The sequence below is a fragment of the Vicia villosa genome, unplaced genomic scaffold (assembly GCF_029867415.1).
Source record: "Vicia villosa cultivar HV-30 ecotype Madison, WI unplaced genomic scaffold, Vvil1.0 ctg.003510F_1_1, whole genome shotgun sequence".
NCBI lineage: Eukaryota > Viridiplantae > Streptophyta > Magnoliopsida > Fabales > Fabaceae > Vicia > Vicia villosa.
Window position 1 is genome coordinate 186475 of NW_026706223.1, and position 22718 is coordinate 209192.

The following is a 22718-nucleotide window of genomic DNA, read 5'->3' on the forward strand; positions in this document are numbered from 1 at the left end:
AGTTTATCTCCTTAGAGATCTCAAATTTCTTACTCCAAACAACCCGTCCTTTATTGTAACAATCTTAATGTCATTCACATTCACATTGCAAACAATCCCTTTTTGCTGACCGAAAGAAAATTTCCTAAACGTTGAAAATTATTCCATCATATGCAATTGTTAACCAAACATTTATATACATAAACATATGTCATATTCCCACAATTTATCATTCTTAATAATACGATATGAGTTTTATACAATTACAGCTAACTTCCAACTAACCTAGTAAGTCATTGGGTCAGAAAACAACAAACATAAGTCTCACATTTACGTGTTGAGGACTCAAACTCTGTTCATTGACTTAACTCAAACTCTGTTTTCATATATTTAATTCAATTGTAACATATCATAAACTTGGTTATTGTAAATTAAATTCTACTTTATCGCACTTTCATCCGTTTAAACAGTAGCCAGCTAGCCTCATTCACATTAATTACAAATTAAAGACTACATAAATTTTAATTTTGACAGATCAAATCAAAATATCAACATTAATCAATATTGCTTTGCATTAATAGTAACACAAAATATACAACACAAATTTGAATAAAAAAACAATTACAATCAATTAAATCAAATAAAAAAAAACAAAAACAAAAGATGACCATTATTTTCTATAGGTCCACGAAATTAAAACTCTTTCATTTTCATCAAACTAATCATAAATAAACTCTGTTTTTGTTGATTTTTCACCTCTTTGAAACAACACCTTCATTCCCAGCCAAAATCAAATACTTATCTTTCCTCGTCAATTTCGTACACTCAAACCCCAAAGCATTCCCAATTTCACCTTGAACCCGGTTCGCCATTTCAAATCTACACCCCTCAACCTCAACATCCTCATTAATCCGTGAAAACTCTGAACGATAAACCCGGTTCAACAACCGAACCGTATAAACCGGAGACGGATTCGAGAGAAAAAAAACCGGGTCCAAACATTTCAAACCCCCAGCGGTTGTCCCATGAAACATGCTGACGTGGCTATCAACAGCCACAGGTGTAATCTCATCACACATCTCAGAAAACAAAGGGCTGAACCTTAATAAATAACGTTCCCTACAAGTGGTTCCTTCGGGACAGACAACTACGTCCCCTTCTTGTAACAACCTCTTCATCATTTTTGAATCAGTGTCTCTGTTCCGACTCAATCGCACCGTTTTGATCGGTGCGATTATCTCGGAGACTTTGCTTAGGCTATAAGTTACCGCTATTAGTTTCTTTTGTAATGAGAATGAAATGTAGAGTGGGTCTAGTAAGGTTCGGTGGTTGCAAACGTAAAGGTGGCCGTTGGATTTGGTGTTGTCGTTTTGTTTGTTGGGGTGTGCGTTTTCGGGGAGGGATGATGTGAGACGGAGGCCGGTGAAGATTAGTAACGGAGTTGAGAGTTTGAACGGAAGTGTGAAGGCTAATAAGATTCTGATAACGGAGAGGAATATTCCGTAGGGAAGCCATATTAACATTGCTAGCGATTTTAATGGGGTTGGTGTTAAGGCCAATCTTCCATCATGGAAAATAAGTGCTTTTGGATAATTCTTTTTGGCTAGCTTTTTCCAACTTCTTTTGTCAGCTTGTGACACAACATAGACCTCCTGTTAAGACAAAAAAAAAAAAACGGTTAGTTTAAAACAATTTTCTAGTCGCTGAAATGATAGTTGTACAGAAATATCAGACGTATAGTGATATTTGTGTAGAGAATGTATAATGATAGTTGTGTAGAGATATCAGACGTATAAAAATAGTTGTGCAGAGACATCAGACGTATAGTGATAATTATGCAGAGACATCATATCATATGTATAATGATAGTTGTGTGTAGATATGAGACGTATATAATAATAGTTGTACAGAGACGTCAAACATATACATAGTTAAACGAGTTAGAAGAACAAACCTTGCAAGAAGAGAAAATTTCATGGTCTCTAATGTTAAAAATTCCAATCATATCTGAACAACCTTTTCCTTCTTGAACTTGTTTCAAAGCATGAACATTTTGTGTCTCATCCAACAACCCAACATAGTACCCACAAAACATTTTGAGTTCCTTAGCATCCACAAAATCAATTTCCAAATACTCTTTCAAGAAACTCTCCACCATTACACGAGGTAGATTACTAACACCCATTTTCTTCCCACCTTTACTAACCACCTCAAAGATTTCAGAACCAACATCTTCCAAAAAGAATTTCGGCATAACCGATCTTCCAATTCTAAAGCTCTCTGCTTTAATACCAAAAAAACATACCATAACCATAATCTTCAACCCCATTTTTTCTCCTGAAAAATAAATAAAAGGGTATAGAACAACAAGAACAATGGCTCTTAGAAGTCCTCCTGCTTCAAATGCTACAAGCATGAAATACGGAAACAGAGAAGATGATCTAAGAAGAGTGTTTTCGACATCGAAGATTAATGTATGGTCATCTAGGTCTGTTCGATTAAGAAGAGATGGAAATTTTTGGTATTTATTTTGTGATGTTGTTGTAGTGGTGGTGGTAGTAGCAAAAGTGTTGCTAATAGTTCTATGGAAAACTATGAGGTTTTTGAGTTGTCTAAGGAGAAAACGGTACCAAAATATGAAAAGAGATTTGAAGAAAAATGCTCTCAACAATTTAGCCATATTGTGATAAAATTAAATATATGTGTTGTTGTATGTTCAGAAGTGGAAATAGGTTGTATTTATAGATGAAATAAACTATATGGATATATACTACCCATATTGCCTCATTTATTACAACGAGTAGCAACTTGACTCTCAACAGCTAGCTTGACATGGTTTGGCCACTGGAATACTTTTCTATTTTTATATTTGTTGACCAAATTCCAAAGTTTCATATACTAATATATTTTTTTGGACTGGTTCATACTACGAGTTGCCTTTTTCTTCAATGTCATTTGCTATGTTTTATTTTTATTATTAAAAATAAGTCATTGCTGACTTTATTGCTCTCATCACACTCCCGGTTTCGTAGAGAATGAATCATCCATGCACTTTAATTTATCAGTAAGTTATAAGTAATGTGAATAATTAAATAAATTCAGATTCAAACTTGCAACATTCTATTCAATAATATTTTTTTTTTTGGGTACAATAGAGGGCCTAAGCCCCAAAGAAAGAAACAACTACAAAACACTACCACTAGGGTAGGATAAACCGAGGTTATCATCCTCCATCAATTGAAGCAGTATGTCCGGAGGATCGGCATACATACAATAATGATGAGTTGTGGAACCAATATTTGCAAGAGCATCCGCACACCTATTGGCTTCCCTAAAACTATGCACAAAAATAACAGTCTCAAATTCAGGAATCAAATGGCAAATATCACGAAATATCGCCTTGCACTCCGCCTTGTTGATATTGTTCTCATGTATTGCATTAATAACTATCTGAGAATCTGTAGTAACCTCCACCTTTTGAAGACCCATATCTTTGGAGAGTTTGAGCCCTTCAAAGACTCCCCAAAATTCAGCAAGCAAGACACTACACTCACCCAAGAATTTTGAAAAGCCACATATCCACTTGCCATTATGGTCCCTAATGAGACCCCCACACCCTGCAACTCCAAACCCTTTCCTCCCTCCATCAGTGTTCAGCTTAACCATGTTTGATGTGGGAGGCTGCCACCCAATACTCCTTTGGCCGTAATCACTACCTGCCGTATGTCTCACCATGGAGCAAGCTTCAACGTAGTCTGCTTTCCTCTTCAAGAGATGTATCAAAGGATTAGCAGGTCTCTCGTAACCTTCAATATGCTCTTCCTTGTTTCTCCATGTCCATAAAGCATGACAAATAATAGCCCAAAGACTACCCCACTCCTTATTTATACCGCCTTGCTCACGCAAATTAAGCTGAAACCAAGCTGAAAGATTTGAATGAAAGAAGTCCCTAGCTATATTACTTGGCACGATGCTCCTCCAAATTGGCATGCACTTAGCACAATCTCTGAGTGCATGCAAAGTAGTCTCACAAACATGACCGCACAAATTACAAGCAGCATGTCCTAAACCTTTCCGACTCCGGCTATGATTCGTAAGAAGCCTGTCATGGCGAAGAAGCCAAAGAAAGCTCCTACACCTCTCGGGTACCTGTAGCTTCCAGATGTCCAGCCAATTTTCCTCATCATGAGAATCCTCAAACCCAGCAACTTCGTTAAAAACGTCTTTGAAAGAAAACTCTTCATTGGAGGTACCTGCAAAACAGAAAACATCAGTAAAAGCTCCTTCCTTTGGCGGCATGCAAGACTTCAGCTTATTAAGCCATTGCATGGGCAGCCAACTTTGCAAAATATCATAATTCCATTCCCCACGATTATTGGTTAAGTCGCACACTTTGGCTCCACATAGATTGCTTGGAATTGTCACATCCCACTCGGATAGTATGTAATCTTTACCAAGCCAGTTATCCTCTCATGCATTAATGGATTTACCATCACCTACACACCAAATCCCCGTCTGGTATAACACAGGCATAATATTAACAATGTCCTTCCAAAGAGAAGAGTCATAAGCTTTGGCTTGGATGCTGTCCCCATTGTCACGTTTCATGTATTTATCGCGAAGGACATTACACCACAGTTCAGTAGAACCATTGTGGAGTTTCCAGCCGAGTTTCATAAGGCACACCTTATTAACAACCTCCAGATTATGCAACCCCACTCCTCCCAACGCCTTAGGTTTCGTAATAGTATTCCACCCAACTGCATGGATTCTACGTTTGTCATCAGAATCCCCCCAAATAAACTTACGTTGCATGCCATGGATTTCCTCAATGCAAGCTTTAGGAATTTTAGTAGTCATCATTGGGTAAAGGGGTATTCCTTCAATAACACTCTTAGCAAGGGTTATTCTCCCTGCTAGAGAGAGGCTATTTTGTTTCCAGGAATTCAGTTTCATAGCTATTTGATCCACCACATATTGAAAATCTCATTTTCCCAATTTCTTGCCACTTAAAGGCACTCCAAGATATTTCCCAAAATTGCCAACCACTTTACACTTCGACCTGTGTATTAATTTGGTCTTCATGTTGCGCGTGACATTATTAGAAAAGAGGATGCTAGTCTTTTCTTGACTGACTTCTTGGCCTGACATATTGCAAAACAATTGAAGCGTCTCCATCACACAATTCAACTGTTTCTCGTTAGCTTCACCAAATAACAAAAGGTCATCAGCAAACATGAGGTGGGATATGACTATCCCTTGTTTACCCAATTTAATACCTCTCCAGTTCTTATTCGCAACCTCCGACTCAATTAAATGAGTTAATTTATCCATGCAGAGCACAAATAAATAAGGGGATAGTGGATCACCTTGACGAATGCCACGTTGAGGACGAAAGAAGGTACTACGAGTTCCATTCCAATTAACATTCGTTGTCACGCTAGTAACACCATACATGATCAATTGCATTAAATTATTCGGAATGTTAATTTCTTGGAGGACACGAGCTATGAATTGCCAACTCAATTTATCATAGGCTTTTGAGAGGTCAACTTTGATCGCAAAATATCCTTGCTTCCCTCTCGTCCGATCCATAGTGTGCATGGCTTCCTTGGCTATCATGATATTTTCATGAATGGATCTCCCAGGTACAAAGCCTGTTTGATAAGGAGACACCCATGTGTTCATATGCTTTTTCAGCCTCTACACAATGATTTTGTTAATAGCTTTGTACAAAGCGTTACACAAAGAGATGGGTCTAAATTGCATGACAGTAGAAGGATGATCCACTTTTGGAATTAGGCATATATTGGTTTGATTTATGGACCCAATCTCCTCAGGATTATTCCAAATCTGCTTGATAAAATTACTGGCACTGCCTCCCACAACATCCCACGATCTTTGATAGAATCCTGCCGGGAAACCGTCTGGCCCAGGAGCTTTCCAAGGCTTCATGTCGAAGAAAGCTTTCCTAATCTCCTCCTGTCCAACTTGATTGTCCAGTTGGTTAATGGCTTGTTCATTTACTTTAGGATAGGTAATGGCCGTATGGTTCCAGCAATCCAGATTATCTCTTTCAGTGAATAAATGTTGATAATAGTTATTAACCAACCCTCTAATTTGAGTATCATCTTCAATCCAACACCCGTCATCATCTTTGAGCATGACTATCTTGTTTCTCCTTCTCCTAGTGATTGTCTTGAGATGATAATACTTAGTATTCCTATCACCATCTGCAAGCCATTTTGATCGAGACCGTTGGAACCACATGAGTTCCTCCTGCTTAAGGATCCTAGCCAAATCATTCTGAAGTTTATTTTCCAGCCTCTGCATGGCTCTATGATTACTATGCCCATAAAGTCGTTTCTAAACCCCATTCAGTCTAGCCATAATTTGTTTCTTTGCTTGTTGCATATGATTAAGGGAGTTACACTTCCAATTACTCGTGTCGTCTTCAACCAGTTTGAGATTGTTTTTCAAGCTCTCCTCTTTCTTCCATATTCCCACCAACCGATTTTTGTAATTTTCGTCCACCATCCAAGCGCTCTCAAATCTAAATCTTCGGGGGCCTTGCACATTCATACTGTTGGTAAGATTAATCATAATTGGATGATGATCTGAGAAATCCACTCTAGGTAACACCTTAATTGACGCTTCATGGAACTGCAGCCTCCAATTCTCGTTACTCAGGGCCCTATCCAATCTCTCAAAGATTCGTTGTCCTCCATGATAAATCGGTCCACGCCAAGTATAAGCTGGTCCATTAGCTCCAAGATCTAATAGATTACAATCATTCATATTATCTCTGAACAATTTACATTTCCTACTAGATGCTGGAGCCCCACCTTTTTTCTCATGAGCAAAGGCAATGTCATTAAAGTCCCCTGCAAGAAGCCAAGAACTGTTAACACTACTTGCCATGTGCTTTATTTGGTCCCACAAGATTCTTCTTTTCATATCATTTGGGCTAGCATAAATGGCTGTAAAAAACCACTCAGGTCCCTGCTTTTGCTCCACTTTCAAATGAATGTATTGCTCTTCTATCCCTCCCGAACACAGGTGAACACTATCTTCCCTCCAAGCCACAATAATACCTCCAGCAAAACCATTGTTACTATTTGCCACATAATCATGAAATCCTAATTTCTTTAATGTTTTTGCAACCCTACAAGGATCACATCTGGTTTCCATAATGACCAGAATAACAAGATGGTAAATGTCACGGAGGTGCTTCACATATCTGTAAAAATCTTTTCCTGCTGCTCCTCGGCAGTTCCAGGTGATTATATTATTGTTCCTATTCATCATTGCACTGCAGAATGAAAAATCAAAAAAGAACCAAGAAAGACTACTGAGCTGACTCATAACAATCAACTCTCTCCCCTTTATCCTCCATTTCCTTGTCTTCATTCACTGTGAGATCTGTTATGTCCTCCTTGAGAACATCCATTTCACTATCTTCGCTGCCCTCGTGACTAATGGCTGCATGTCCTTGGTTGAAAATTGTTGTATCCGGAGGATGGCTATTCTTCCCATTGTTATACACGTCACTGTCTTTATTGGTGAGCTTACCCTTCCATTTGGACTCAAGCTTAGAACTGTTGGATACAGATGCATACTCCTTTTCTTCCCCATGCATGACTTCATTTGTGTTATTGCCCCACGTACTTTGCATGGCATTATCATCTAGAAAAACTCTCCCAAGCAGACATTCCTCCCAAGCAGACAGAACAAATTTTGGACATTCATACTCTCCCTCCATACATTCCTCCACCTTCATATCTTCAAGATCGAATTGGAAATTTTCCTCCTCTTCATGCTCCTCAGTGTCTTCTTCTTCATGCATTGATTCATCAAGTTCTCCAGTAACCATATTTTTGTAAGAAACTACTTTTTTGCTGCCTTCAACACATGAACCATGATTGCTCATAGTCTCAATAAGTTTCTCAGTCGTATACTGTTCTGCCCTATCCAAAGATCCAGCAGCCAGATTAGGTGGGGGTTCCGGTACCGGCACCGGTGGTGATTCTGACATTTCCTCGAAACCCTAGCAGAGCCAAAACGTGCACTTTTTTCCTCGCTTTCTATTCAATAATCTTTAATAAAGAAATTTTAATTTTTAAATTATTTGATCAAGAAAAAAAATAATTAAGTCAGCTAAATGATCTTAAATAAATAAAAGTTAATAATTATTGACATTAAAAAGTTATTTTATTATTACTTTGATGGCTGAATTGTAACTTTAATCTTTTTATTTTGTCTTTTGTCTTTTTCTTGATTTTGGTCATTCTATTTTAAAAACCACTAATTTAGTCTTTTTTTAAATTTTCTGTACAATTTTCGTCCTCCTATTTTATTTTATTTTGCAAAATTACTTTATTTTAGTTCATTTTTTAACAGAAAATTCAAAAAGAGATCAAAATCTTGGTTTTAAAAGAAAATTCAAAAAGAGATCAAAATCTTAGTTTATTTTATCTTGGTTTCAATATTAGTATTTGCCTCCTCCTCTTCTACCCTAGCCGTCACTTTTCTTCTTTTTCCTTCCTCTCTCTCTCTCAAAGATGGGTGATTTAGGATCAATTTTGATCCAAAATCACCCCTCCAAATCGTTTTTGTTTATCTATTACTTAAATAAGTGATTTTCACACCTTTTCTTTTTGTCTTTTTTGTGATTTCGTGGGTCATCGTTTGTTTTGATTTCCCATATTTCTGTGGTGTATTTTGATTTCCCGTCTTTGTGCGGGTATTTTGTTTTTCCATTTTGTTTCAGGTTGAAAGATTAGTTTCGATCTAATGCAGATTCAATCAATGACTTTGGTGTCGTCAACGCTACAGATCCGGAAGCATGAATATTTCGGACATCTCAATACAGTCAATACATTAATATTTGTAGGCATATGCAATTTTCCGTTTTATGCTATTAACATGGATGCTGTGGATTTGTTCGCAGATTCATTCTTTTTGTTTTTGGCGATTTTGAATTTGTATTGCAACGATGTACTCTATCGATTTGAATGAATGAATATCATTTATAATTCTAGTCAATTATATGAAATATTAATTATTTTATACAGATTAGAAAATATAATTAATTTTATTAAAAATAAAAAAATTATGAATAATAATAAGGGTCTGTTTGGTAAAAATAGCGGTTGAATGATAAGCTAGCTGATAGCTTATAGCGGATGACTGATGACTTATAGCTTATAGCGGATGGTTGAGACTGATAGCTTATAAGCTCATTGAAGTGTTTGGTAAAATTAGAGGTTTAATTAACTTATAAATGTAAAATGACATAAAAGATATTTAATGTATAATTATTTTATTTTAAATTAAAATAAATTATAAGGGTTAAAAATGAATTTTAATTAAAATAGTAAGGATAAAAAAGGAAGAAAAAATAATAAGATATAAGACATAAGCTAAAACGCTATTTAAAATAGCGTCTGGAAAATAAGCTATAAGCTAGTAAAATAAGCTATAAGCTCGTGATGAAAATACCGTTACCAAACGGATCTAAATTATCATATGAGCTTATAAGACATAAGACATAAGCCATAAGCTCGAAAACATGTCTTACCAAACAGAGCCTAAATACTTGTGTTTTATTAAAATTTTAAAATGAGTTATAATTTAAAATATATTTTTTCAAAACGATTCTATAATTTAAAACAAATGGAGTATTAAAAATAATTAAACTTCATTTAAAAAATTGTGGAGCTCATAACTCTTATCACTTCTTTTAAATACCTACTAGGTTGTTACAATTCAGACCAACCACGTGTTGTAGACCATTTAAAAATAACCTTAAAAATCAAGTTACAAACCACACACTTATGCAAAAGTCTTTTCTTAAGTAATTTCTAATTTTTGTATATCCTCAAAATTTTCATTCTAATTCTTGTTGGATAATTAATTATGGCACACGTGTATAGAGCTATTAGATCATAATTAATCCTCTAACCAACTGATATTGAACATTGACCAATCCATTAAAAAGCTATCATGACATTAATCACACCATATTGATATTTTGGAATTACTGAATGTTTTTCATATTATTGATTTACCAAAAGTTATATTACAATACCAATGTAAGATGTATTTATATGCCAAATAGAATTTCCTATATTCCAGGCAATAATATAGAATCTAAAAGTAACTAAAACTAACTCTATTTATCATCTAACACGCCTCCACAAGCGGGACAGTGTAACGAAACCAGTCCAAGCTTGGACAGAAACGAAGAGAATATTGGAGCAGATAAGGGCTTTGTCAAGACATCAACAAGTTGTGTTGTAGATGCAATGGGAAAAAGCTTGACAAGACCGGATTCCAATTTTTCACAAATGATGTGGGAGTCGATCTCGATGTGTTTGGAGCATTCGTGAAAGACTGTGTTGTGTGCCAAGTAAATAGCAGAACGGTTACCACAATAGAGGGATGATGGTTGGGTGAAATTGATATGGAGGTCTTGGAAGAGATAGTGAAGCCATTGGATTTTGCAAGTGAGAGTAGCAAGGGCTATGTATTCCGCTTCGGAGCTGGAGCGTGAGATTGTTGTCTGTTTCTTTGTTTTCCAGGATATTAACGATTTTCCAAGGAAGACTGCAAAACATGTGACAAATCTACGAATGGTTGCGCAAGTGGCCCAATCACTATCTGCAAAAGTGAAAAGTAGTAAGTTAGTTTGTGCAGTATAAAATAAGCCCTGAGCAGGGCATGACTTTAAATATTGCAAGACGCGTAGTGCTGCCTGAAAATGTAAATCAGTAGGGGCATCAACAAATTGGCTTAATTGTTGAACTGCAAAGGATATGTCCGGACGGGTTGTTGTTAAATAAATAATTTGGCCAATGAGACAGTGATATTGTGTAGGGTCATGGTAAGATGGGGAGGTGTAGTGGAATGTAATTTTAGAGAAGTGTTGTAGGGAGTAGGAGAAGGTTTGACAACAAGCATACCTGTGGTGTTTAGTAAATCTAGAGTTTAGTTTCGTTGATTTAGTAAAATACCAGACAGAGAGCGAGCAACTTCAAGGCCAAGAAAGTATTGAAGAGGACCCAAATCCTTGATACGAAAATATCGGTGAAGAGTAGCTTTAACGGTTTGGATTTCTATTTGATTGTTACCTGTGAGAACAATATCGTCTACATATACTAATAAAGCAGTGAAGGTGGAATTGCAAGACTTGGTAAATAAAAGAGTGGTCAGCATTAGAGTGAGCATAGCCAATAGAAATCAGCAAATCGGACAGTTTGGAATATCACTGTCTGCTGGCCTGCTTGAGGCCATAGATGCTTTTATTAAGTTTGCAAAATTTATTTAAATTAGGGGAAGATGGAAGAATATACCCTTTAGGGATGGTCATATAGATCTCTTCATTTAAATCCCCTTTAGGGTTGTTCTAGATGCCAAATTTTGAATAGAAGCTAACGCAAGGATAGTTCTTACCAAGGTAAGTTTGGCGACCGGAGAAAAAGTGTCGAAATAGTCAACACCTTCCAATTGAGTGTAGCCTTTAGCGACTAAGTGGGCCTTGTACCTGTCAATAGAACCATCAGCAAGGTATTTAATTTTGTAAACCCACTTACACCCTATTGGAACTTTATCGGGAGGAAGATCAACAATTGTCCAAGTATTAGTGAGCTTAAGTGCTTTGATTTCATATTCCATGGCCTTGAGCCAGCACTCATGTTTACTAGCTTGCAAAAACATTGTTGGTTCGGTAGTGGAGGAAAGGGAAAGGCAAAAAAAATTGTATGTGGTTTTGCAATTGTCATAGGTGAGAACAAAAAATAGGGGAAATGGTATATTGGAGGAGGATATGCTGGGAGAAGGCTGATTGTGCATAAGGTTGCAGTGGAAATCAGAGAGGTAGGAAGGCTTTTTGCTTGTGCGGGTAGATTTTCTAATGGGAGCGGGATTTAGAGAAAGTGAGGGTGAGGTGTTGGGATGTTGGGTTAGAGGAGCAGCGGTGTAACACCCTTTTAAAACCCCACGATTTTCACGAATATTTTAATAAATAAATAAACGTAAAACAAACAGCAAGGATGTCATATCTTCACATACAATCATTTCTCCATTAATCCTACTCCATAACACGGGTTGCAACATAACTATAGTATGATAGTATCCTTAATACCACTAATTTAATTCACTTAAAAACTTCGCAGTGGAAAATATATAAGTCTCAAAACTCCAACTAATTTCATCTACCGAAAAAGGTAGTTCAACCATCAAAACATCATAAACCGAAACAGAATAAACAATTCGAAATTAATACATAAACTCCAAAATAACATAAAATAAAATGATTGTAACGTCAAACGATCCCAACCCCGATGTTACGTATCAGAGCAAGACTCCCATTTTTCTTCTAAAATAAAATAAACGCACTCTGAAGTAACTCCTAAGCTTCCTGCACTAAACTTGATCACCTGTAAGTTACCCACGTTTGACGCAACATTTCCAAGCAGGTAGGGTGAGTAAATCACAATCATCATAAAAAGCATAAGTAATAGATATAATATTCATGGCATAGGAATAACAACAACATAGCATCAATTACGGCATCTATAAAATAATGTCATTTAGACAATTCTTCTTACCAAGCATCACAAATCAAAACATCTAACAAACATATCAAATAATTCAAGTATTTAGCAATGCCACAAATTATGAAATGCAACATCAAAGACTCATACATGCGGTACCAAAACATCACTGATGACTTAGTCATTGTTATCCTCCAAAGATCCCCACCAATAGGATCGATTCCCCCTTGAAACCGGAGTACATCATAACTTGCACTTAATCCATACTATGGGATTAAGGCCATCACTGGACCAAAGCTTCCTTCAACCTTCACTAGATTATATCCTGCAAAACTTCACTAGACTACTTGTCCGGCAAATGCTATGAATGCATGATACACAACACAAAGTAACATACGACCACGACTAGTCAAACGTGTCATCATCCAAAAATATATCAACACATGCTTCATTAAACAATGCAGCAGCATCATCACAGCTCATCAAAACACATCATTCACAACACAGTAACACATGGTTAATCGATTCATAATGGAAAACATGTATTTCAATTATATCATCATAAGGTATCAGAATATCATCATAATTAAACCCTAGAAAACTAGTCCTATTACTTATTCTAATCCATTTTAGTGTATATTATTTCATTAGCTACTCACTGCTTCGAATGGCACACAAATCGGAGTTACAGTTCAAAAATTATGGCCTTAACAAAATTTGCTGACAATTGGTCTATCTCGGGTCCGCTCGCGCCAACCCATGCGTCGACTCACACTGGGCCTGTAAACAAGCCATGTGTTGACTCATGGTTCCCTTAGGTCAATCGCTCGCTCAGAATCACAACTTCCCCTACCCCGGGTCTACTTGCACCGACCCATGCGTCAACCGCTTGCTTCTGTTTGTGTCAACCGCACCTCTGTTTTCGTCGACCATACACTGTGCGTGTGCTGAATTTTCCTGCACTTTTCAAACCAGTTCCTTTGCAATTTTTACGTATCTTAAGCCCTAAAAATACCCTATAATCACCATATTTCATAGTCCAAATACAACTTTATGCGTTCTATCATATGAGTATCATCTATTGCATATTAACACATCTAAATCACCAAAATTCACCATATCATCATCAAACCCTCATAACCCAAAATTTCCCAAAACCAAAACATACAATTATCAATCACTTAAGCCATTCATGATAATCTAGATAAACTCCCCATACCTTAGATTGAAGCTTGCTATCAAATCCTCTTCTTGTTCTACGATTCCTTTTTGCCTCTCTATGCCCTAGATCTTACTTTGCCTCTGCCTCTTTTCCAATTCTCCAAAAACTTTTCACGTCTGAATGAATATCCCTTCTTTTACACTAGTTTAACCCTTGGACCCTTTCTATGGTATTCCCATCTTGCCCTCACTTACACTTCACAAATGACCACCTTGCTCTTAATATCTCTAACACTAAAATAACTCTTATTTTTCTAATTAAATTAATCCCACCTATTATTCTAATTATTATAAATTATTCTAAAATACTCTAAAATTCTCCAATACATTTAAGCATCACATAAATCGCCACAACACCACATGATTCATCAAAACATCACATAAGTCATCATTATAAATCATCACAAGGACTCAACGTAGCATCATATATTCAAATAATTCACTGTGACTCGTATACTCTCACTAAATTAATTAAATAATTAATTTAGATTTTCGGGGTGTTACAAGCGAGAATAGGATTGTTGGGAGGTGGTGATGCATGAGGAGTTATGTTAAGAGGTGTGGGAGCAAGGATAGGTTCAAGGTCTGCATGATCATGATGAATGGTAGGGAGGGAGAGGATGATGGTCTTGAGAAGTCGGAAATGGAAAAGAGGCCTCATAGATTATAGTGTTCCGGGAAATCAAAAAAGTGTTAGTAGTCAAGTCATATAAAAGAAAACCTTTGGTGCCTTCCTTATAGCTTAGAAAAACACAAGCTTTGGAACGAGGATCAAATTTGCTTCTGTTATTTTTAAGTGTAGACGCATAAGCAAGACACCCAAAAGTTTTAAAATTTTCATAAGTATAGTATGTTTTGAATAATAAGTAATAGGGGGTATTATTACTTAAAAGGGAGGAAGGCATCCGGTTTATGAGATGCACAACATGGGCAATAGAAAGATGCCAAAAAGTTTTCGGAATGTGAGATTGAAAAAATAGGGATCGTGCAACATTGAGAATGTGTTAATCCTTACGCTCAACAACCTCGTTTTGTTAAGGGCATTCAACACATGTTCGTTGGTGCAAGATGCCGTTAGATTTGTAAAAATCATGCGTTAAAAACTCGAGGCCATTGTCAGTGCGAATGCATTTAAGTTTGACAGAAAATTGAGTAGAAATGAAGGAAAGAAAATTGACTAGGTGTTTTCTAGTTTCACTCTTATGAGTCATGAATATGACCCAGTTGAAACGAGTGTAATCGTCAACTAAATTAAGAAAATATCGATGATTAGTAATAGAAGGGGTCGAGTAAGGACCCCAAATATCAACATGTAAAAGATCGAAAGCATGAGAAGTAGAGCTAGTACTATCAGTATAGGACAATCTTTTGTGCTTAGCTAGGTGACAAAATTGGCAAGGCAAATTTTTATTGAAGATGTATTGAATAATAGGAAATAGAGATGATAATGTTTTGTAAACATAGTGAGAAGGATGGCCTAATCTCATATGCCAAGTAGTAGAAGAAACATCAGACATAATTACAAGTAAAGGGGGAGGGGTTGTAGAGAAAGAGGCATGAGCAACAAGAACATAGAGGTCTCCAGGTCGATCAGCTAAACCAATTGGAGTCTTTGAATCTGTCCGCAAAATGAAACATTTGTCATTAGTGAAATTTAGATGACAAAAAGAAGAATCAATAAGCTTAGAAGCAAATATTAAGTTAACGTTGAAAGTAGGAATGTAGTAAACATTATTTAAGGTTATATGTTTAGATAAACATATTGTCCTTGCAATGTTAGTTAAAACAATGTTACTATTAGGTAACTTCATGTTGATAGGAGAGACATAGGAGTAATACGCAAAATTATTTAAAGCAGGAGTGACATGATGAGTAGCACTTGTATCAATTACCCAAAATACATGTGGCTTACCATCTAGAGAAGTAGAAACGGAATTAATGTTAGGTAAGGCAGTTTCTGGTGTGAGAGAAGTCAAAGGAGATGACTGTTGAAGGAGTTGCAGAATCTGATTGTATTGTGCCTGGATTATGGCCAAGGAGTGTGGAGATTCATGAGAATCAGATGGTTTCTCAACATGGGTGGAAAGAGTGGTATTATTGATGGAAGGCTTCTGAGTTTTGTAGTTGTATCAAGGGGGATATCCATGTTTGATGAAGCATGTGTCGATAGTATGATTAGTGCGACCATAATGGGTACATACGCGACCTAAAGATGAACCACGACCTAAGTTGGAACGACCTCGACCCCGATAGGAATTGGAACCACGAGCTCCACCAAGATCTATGGAAGGATGGAAAGTCATGGCCATAACAGAAGAATCAGTGGGAGAAGGTTTACTAATGCGTCGTTCTACACCAAGAACCATGGAGAAAGTCTTGTCCAAGTAAGGAAGAGGGTCGATAAGCAAAATCTGGGAGCGAACAATGGAAAAAGATTCAGTGAGACCTTTCAGAAACTTGATAATGCGATCTTGTTCCTTGGATTTGCGGAGATCAGAAGCAGCACCACAAGTGCAAGGAATATCATATGTGCAGTCACGAGTAGGGCGAAATGAATCAATCTGTTTCCAAAGAGATGTCAGTTTTTTGAAATAGGTAGAGACATCTAAGAAACCTTGATGAAGATAGGTGAGTTCATCTTGCAAATCTGGAATCTTAAAGATATCACCTTGAGAAAATCGCTTTTCTACATTTTTCTAAACTACAGAAGCATTACCGATCCAGAGGATAGATTGAGCAATATTTTCATACATTGAACATTGAACCATGAAAGTACCATGTTGTTGTAGCGAAGCCAGGAATCAGATAGAGCATGACCGGTAGCAGGAGGGAGAAAGGTACCATCGACGAATCGCAATTTGTTCTTGGAGATCAAAGCGACTTTCATTGCTCGAGACCACGAGTTGTAATTTGTGTGATCGAGAAGGGGAGTAACAAGGATCAAGGAAGGGTTTTCATTGGGATGAAGATAATAGGGGTTTGCAGTGTTTGTAGTGAAATCGAGATATGTTGGATTCGCCATTGAAAGATGAAACTGAAGATTGGGGGTGAAAGTTAGGGTTTCCGGTGAAACGGTGTGTTTTAGGGATGATGATTGTTTTTGTGGTGGAGTGTGATTTTCTAGGTAACAAATGAAGGGGTTGGAGTAAAAGGTGAAGAAGAGGGGTTTGTGGAAAGAAGAGGGAGAAAGAATTCAAGAAAGTGGATATTGATAATGAAGAAGAGGGGTTTGTTATACGCTTGCAGTAAAGAGGAGATAAGGGTGAAGAAATTGATTTGTTGCAGTCTGGAGGATGAGAGAACAAAATCGTGATAATGAAGAAGCGTAAGAAATAATTGCACGCATTGAAGAATGGCGTGGAACACGTCAGGCTGATACCATATTGATATTTCCGGAATAATGAATATTCTTCATATTATTGATTTACCAAAAGTTACATTACAATACCAATGTAAGATGTATTTATATGCCAAAGGACTAAAACATGATTTCCTATATTCCAGGGAATAATACAGAATCTGAAAGTTACTAAAACCAACTCTATTTATCATTTAATATAGCAATTTAGCACATTTAGCACTCAGTATACCTACTGGCAAATTTACAAAATCCTAAGTTTGCTCCAAGCTTCCATTTGCAACAATCTTCACTCAACCCTTAAGGAAGTCCTTTGTATGATCCTTTGATATAACTGAAGGAACAAAAAAAAATCCAAATTTCATATCCAACAAGCTTCACTTGGTCCTACAAATGTTTTTCCTAGAGAACAAAACCTTTCTTTTCCTTTGCTGGATTTTCAATCCCAATTACATAGTCACAACTTGATTATGTGATGTGAAACTCAAATTTCACAAAACATTAGCCCTTAATGACTTTTCGCTCACTAGATATCACTCTCTCTCAGGGTTGAAAAGCACACACATAAGAATCTTCATTTACTAGAGGTTGAAGATGAATGTTTTCATATGAAATATCACACAAAATGCTCAAGAGCTTACAAAATCAACACAAGAAAAAGTTGTTCTTAAAATCAATTTGAGAAAGAGATATTTTGTGTGATTGACAAAATTCAAAAATGAATTTTAAAAAAGTTATGTGAAGTTCTTGAATATATATATATATATATATATATATATATATATATATATATATATATATATATATATATATATATATATATATATATATAAGAGAGAGAGAGAGAGAGAGAAAGAAACATTTTTATTAAATATATGTTGGAGAATGATTTGAATCAAGAATATATAAACTACACATTTGATTCGAGTCATGTGATTTGAGTTAAATAATTCCTTGATTCAAGTCACATAACCATAGATGAATTTCGAAATGTGAAGATCAACCATGATTCAAATCAGGTTGTCATGTGATTCGAATCAATCTTTTACCAAATTCAAATCAGAGGATCTTATGATTCAAAACACACTTCTAAAACAAAATTCTGATTTACTCAATTATGTCATGATTCGAGTCACACTTATTCTAATTCGAATCATGTTTCTAGAATTTAAATTATGAGAAAAAAATTAAATGTTCATGATTGAATCAAGAATTTTTATGACTTGAACTATGCTTTTTTAGAGTTTCTTGATTCAAGTTTTTGACTTATTGACTTGAACCATTTTGCATCGACTTTAGATAAAGGATTTGTTTATGAATGCAAAATATGTTTTTGTGAAAAAATTCAATTCTAAGAGATGTAGAATGTCTAAATGAGAGGAGACTCAATTACTAAAGCGTAAACGACAACCAATATGACAAGCAGCAAAGCGCTAAGAGAGCAGAGTAATTTTAGTCCCCCTCTCCCTTTTTTATGCTTTGAAATATGCAAAACTTGCATTGGAATTGAGTTAACATGAGAAATTAGCAAAGCGTGATCAGGGCTTTCCTTGCTCCCCCCCTGAAACATTGCATCATACCATAATTTCATAAAACCAAAAATATATTAGACTCATTACAACTTATCCCCTTTGACATGATCAAATAGAGATAAAGTGCAAGGAGTTTAAACTCAAATAACCAACAAACACATATCAATATCTAAAGAAAAAAAAGCTAGAAAATCTAAAAAAGGATATATATATATATATATATATATATATATATATATATATATATATATATATATATATATATATATATATATATATATATATATATATATATATATATATATATATATATATTAGATAAAACAAGCTACTGCAGATGTCAAAAGCAATAAATATGCACAACAGCGACATGGATATTTACAGCAGCAAAACACAACGATCAAGACATAGAAAAAATAAAAGAAGGAATAAATAATTCATGAACATATCAAATAATGTCAACATGCACATAAACAAAAATGCACTTAACAAGATTTTAAATGCAAAACACATAGTCATATTGTAACTATAAGATGAATATAAGCATTATAACATATATAATCACATATGTATGATTAGATCAGATAAGAAATCAAACAACTGAGAGATAAATATTAGAGAGATCATATCAATAGAGTTGATATTCAATGTAACTTTCTACGCAAGAAATTGTTAGTCTACAATAAAAGATATAGAAAAATAAATAATAAATAGATTCAACGCTTATTCAAAATAAGAAGGATCAAAGATCCCTAATTCCATACGAATTTTGCGAAAGGGTTCTGAAGACAATGGTTTTGTAAAATATCTGCAAATTAGTTTTTAGTATCCATATCTTCAAAAAATATGTCTCTCTTTTCAACACGGTCCTTAAGAAAATGGTGTCTAATTTGAATATGCTTATTGTATGAGTGTAGAACTATATTCTTAGTAGGGCTGATCAAACTAGTGTTATCACACTTAATTAGAGCGCAGTGAAGATTTAAATTATAGTATAGCTGTCTTTGCTTTAGACAAATGACTTGTGCACAATAGTTACCAACAACTATATATTCAGCCTCAACGATAGAAAGAGAAACTATATGCTATTTCTTATCGTGCCAAGAAACCAAACACTTTCCAAATACGTGACAAGTGCAACTGGTACATTTTCTATATGATTTTCACCCGCAAAAATAGAATCAAAGAAACCTACTAAGCTACATTTGCTACCTTTATGAAACCAAAGACCGTGATGGGAGGTTTTGGTAAGATACTTCTAAAATATTTTATTGATTTTAAAATAGTATTCCTTATGTAATGCTTTAAATCTAGCGTGTGCGCACCCATACACACACATTCAAAACATAATATCATGTATATTTATTGTTAAATAAATTAGAGATACTATTATATCTATATTTGATTGTTATTCTATCTCTAATCCTTGCTCATATTTATCAATTAGAAGATTTGAAGTCATATGTGTAAATATTGACTTTGAATTTTTCATGTCATACTTTTTGAGCGGTTTCAAGAATTACTTTGTTTGGCTAATGAATGTGCCTTTCTCCATTTGCTTAATTTGTAAGCCTAATACATAGTTGAGTTCTCCCATTAGGGATATCTCAAATCGTCCTGCAAGAAACTAGAGAATTCTCTACACAAAGATATATATATATATATATATATATATATATATATATATATATATATGAACTAAAAAATGTGATTCCTTACATTTTATAAAAAGAGTAGTGTCCAAAGTACCACAATAAAATCTTTTCTTTAGTAACAAGCCACTAAGGCGCTCATATCAAGTTCTAGAAGCTTGTTTGAAACCATAGGAAAAGATTGTTTTAGTTTAAAAACATAGTAAAGATTTTCTTGGTCTTCAATATCGAGTGGTTGAGCGACGTGAGCTTCTTTGTTTATATATTTGTTAAAGAAGGTGAAACTAACATCCATCTGATACAAATTAAAATTTAGGCAACATGCGATAGCTAAATAGAGTCAAATCGCTTTGAGACAAGATATAGAAGCATATCTCTCTCTATAATTAATCCTTTCACCTTGAATGTATCCTCTTGCCACCAGCCTTACTTCATTTCTTGTAATTATGTCATTTTCAACAAGTTCGTTCTAAAAACCCCATCTGGTGCCTATGATAGTTTTCTTTTGAGGATGCAGGACAAGATCACATACATAATTTATTTTAAATTAATTGAGCTCTTTTTCCATAGCAAGGAGCAAACTTTCACAAGTTAAAGCAATAATGATGTTTTATCTGTGAGATGAATGCAGAATAATTACAAAAATTATTAATATAGGAACACATACTTATGCCCTTTTTAATGTCTCCCAGAATGTTGTCCAATGAATAGTCTTTTGCAACAATCTAATCTTGAGGAAGCTTTGTTGAGTTCTCTTGTTTATCATCCTCTTGATTGCTTTCCTTTTTATCATCTTTAATGTCCTCACTTTAAGAGGATCATTTTTTTGATCGTCTTCCTTAACTAAATTTTGTTTCATTGCACTTGAAGCACCAGAACTAGGACTACCTTTTCCCGTCTCACGAGGTTTGGTTTCATCAAAAGCTATATGCATAGACTCTTCAACAACAGACATTAAATTGTTGAACACCCTATATGCTTTACAAGATGAGGAATACCCTAGGAACATTCCTTCGTCAACTTTATCATCAAATTTGTCTTTACCACTATTTAAAATAGAGCATTTGCAGCTGAAAACACAAAAATAAGAAATATTTAGCTTTCTACCTTTAAGTAACTCCGTTGGGGTTTTCTCCATAATAGGTCTAATGATCACAATGTTTAAGGAGTGACATACAATGTTAACCGCATCCGCCCAAAATTAATTAGGTAGATCCATCTCATTTATCATACTTCGTTCCAACTCTTCTAACACACAATTTTTATACTTTACAATGCCATTTTGTTGTGAAGTGTGTATACATAAGAAGTTGTAGGTTATACTGTTTTCACCGTAAAATTTTTAAAATAATGGTTAAAAAATTCACCACCATGATCACTTTTTAGAAAAATTATTTTCAAATTAAATTGGTTTGGGACAAGCTTTAGAAATCTAACAAAATCTTTAAAATTTTCATCCTTATAGACATGGAATAAGGTCCATGTGAATCTAGTATAACTGACCTCAATCAGAAAGTCGTAGTAATTGCCTCCTAGAATCTTTTTCCTTGAGGAACCTAAGAGATCTAGATGGATAAGCTCAAGAGGTTTGTTTATAGAAACCAAATTTTTTTAGTTTAAAAGATACTTTTGGTTTCTTTCTCATTTGGAAAGTATCACACAAATTTTCTTTGGAAAACTTAATTTTTGATAAACTGATTACTAATTACTTGGAAACTTTCTTATTAGTTATATAAAAGTGGACATTGACCAAATACTTATGCCACAACCACGAGTCTTTACTCTGGGTAAATAAACATTAAGTGTCATTGCATGAGACATCATCTAAGTTGAGCTTACTGATATTTTCAACTTTAGAACCCTTAAACACCATTTTCTTATCAGCTTTATGCTCAATCATACAACCTAGGGTACCAAAAGTTATAGAAAATCCTTTGTCGCACAAGTGGCTAATGTTTAAGAGATTGTGTTTAAGCATTTAACCAATAACACATTATCAACAGTGATTGTATAGGGATTTCCCACAACACATTCTCCTAATATTTTACCTCTATTGTTATTTATGTACATCAAGTAATTGTGTTCCTTATGCATATAATCAATGAACATCGACATGCCTTCCCTCATATGACTTGAAAAACCACTATCTAAAAACCACATTATTTTCATAGTAGTACGACGTTCCTGCAAGAAGATCAATAAGGTAATTTAGGCCCCTAACTTATGTTGGGTCCTTAGGGGTTTGAAGAAAGGTGTTTAGGATCCCATTCCATGAGACCATTATGAACTTTTTACGTTCTTAATGTGACATAGAGGCATGATATGGCCGTTTTAACAATAATAAATAGTGACAAACTACTTTAGTAGAATTAATCTTTCAATTGTTTCAAGTTAAATAGGTATTTTCCTTAAAATATTT

At 35.1% G+C, this 22718-nt stretch overlaps 2 protein-coding genes across 2 annotated transcripts; both read right to left on the bottom strand.

Annotated features, from left to right (window-relative positions):
• Positions 1–370: 370 nt before the first annotated feature.
• LOC131641082 (probable glycerol-3-phosphate acyltransferase 2) lies at positions 371–2691 on the bottom strand. Its single transcript, XM_058911406.1, has 2 exons — positions 1934–2691; positions 371–1631 (listed from the first exon to the last, which is right to left on the bottom strand). The coding sequence occupies exons 1-2, from the start codon at positions 2657–2659 to the stop codon at positions 732–734; spliced, it is 1626 nt and encodes a 541-aa protein (XP_058767389.1). The 5' UTR covers positions 2660–2691; the 3' UTR covers positions 371–731.
• Positions 2692–6345: 3654 nt separating this feature from the next.
• LOC131641086 (uncharacterized) lies at positions 6346–7284 on the bottom strand. The gene has a single exon (XM_058911409.1). It carries the CDS (start codon positions 7282–7284, stop codon positions 6346–6348), a length of 939 nt encoding a protein of 312 aa, XP_058767392.1.
• Positions 7285–22718: the final 15434 nt, after the last annotated feature.

What these genes read in the sequence shown, in the direction of transcription:
- LOC131641086 (XM_058911409.1), bottom strand. Translation starts at nt 7,284, where the DNA reads ATGAATAGGAACAATAATATAATCACCTGGAACTGCCGAGGAGCAGCA.
- LOC131641082 (XM_058911406.1), bottom strand. Translation starts at nt 2,659, where the DNA reads ATGGCTAAATTGTTGAGAGCATTTTTCTTCAAATCTCTTTTCATATTT. An exon ending in AAATTTTCTCTTCTTGCAAG is followed by an intron (nt 1,632 to 1,933) that starts GTTTGTTCTTCT and finishes TTGTCTTAACAG; the next exon opens with GAGGTCTATGTTGTGTCACA.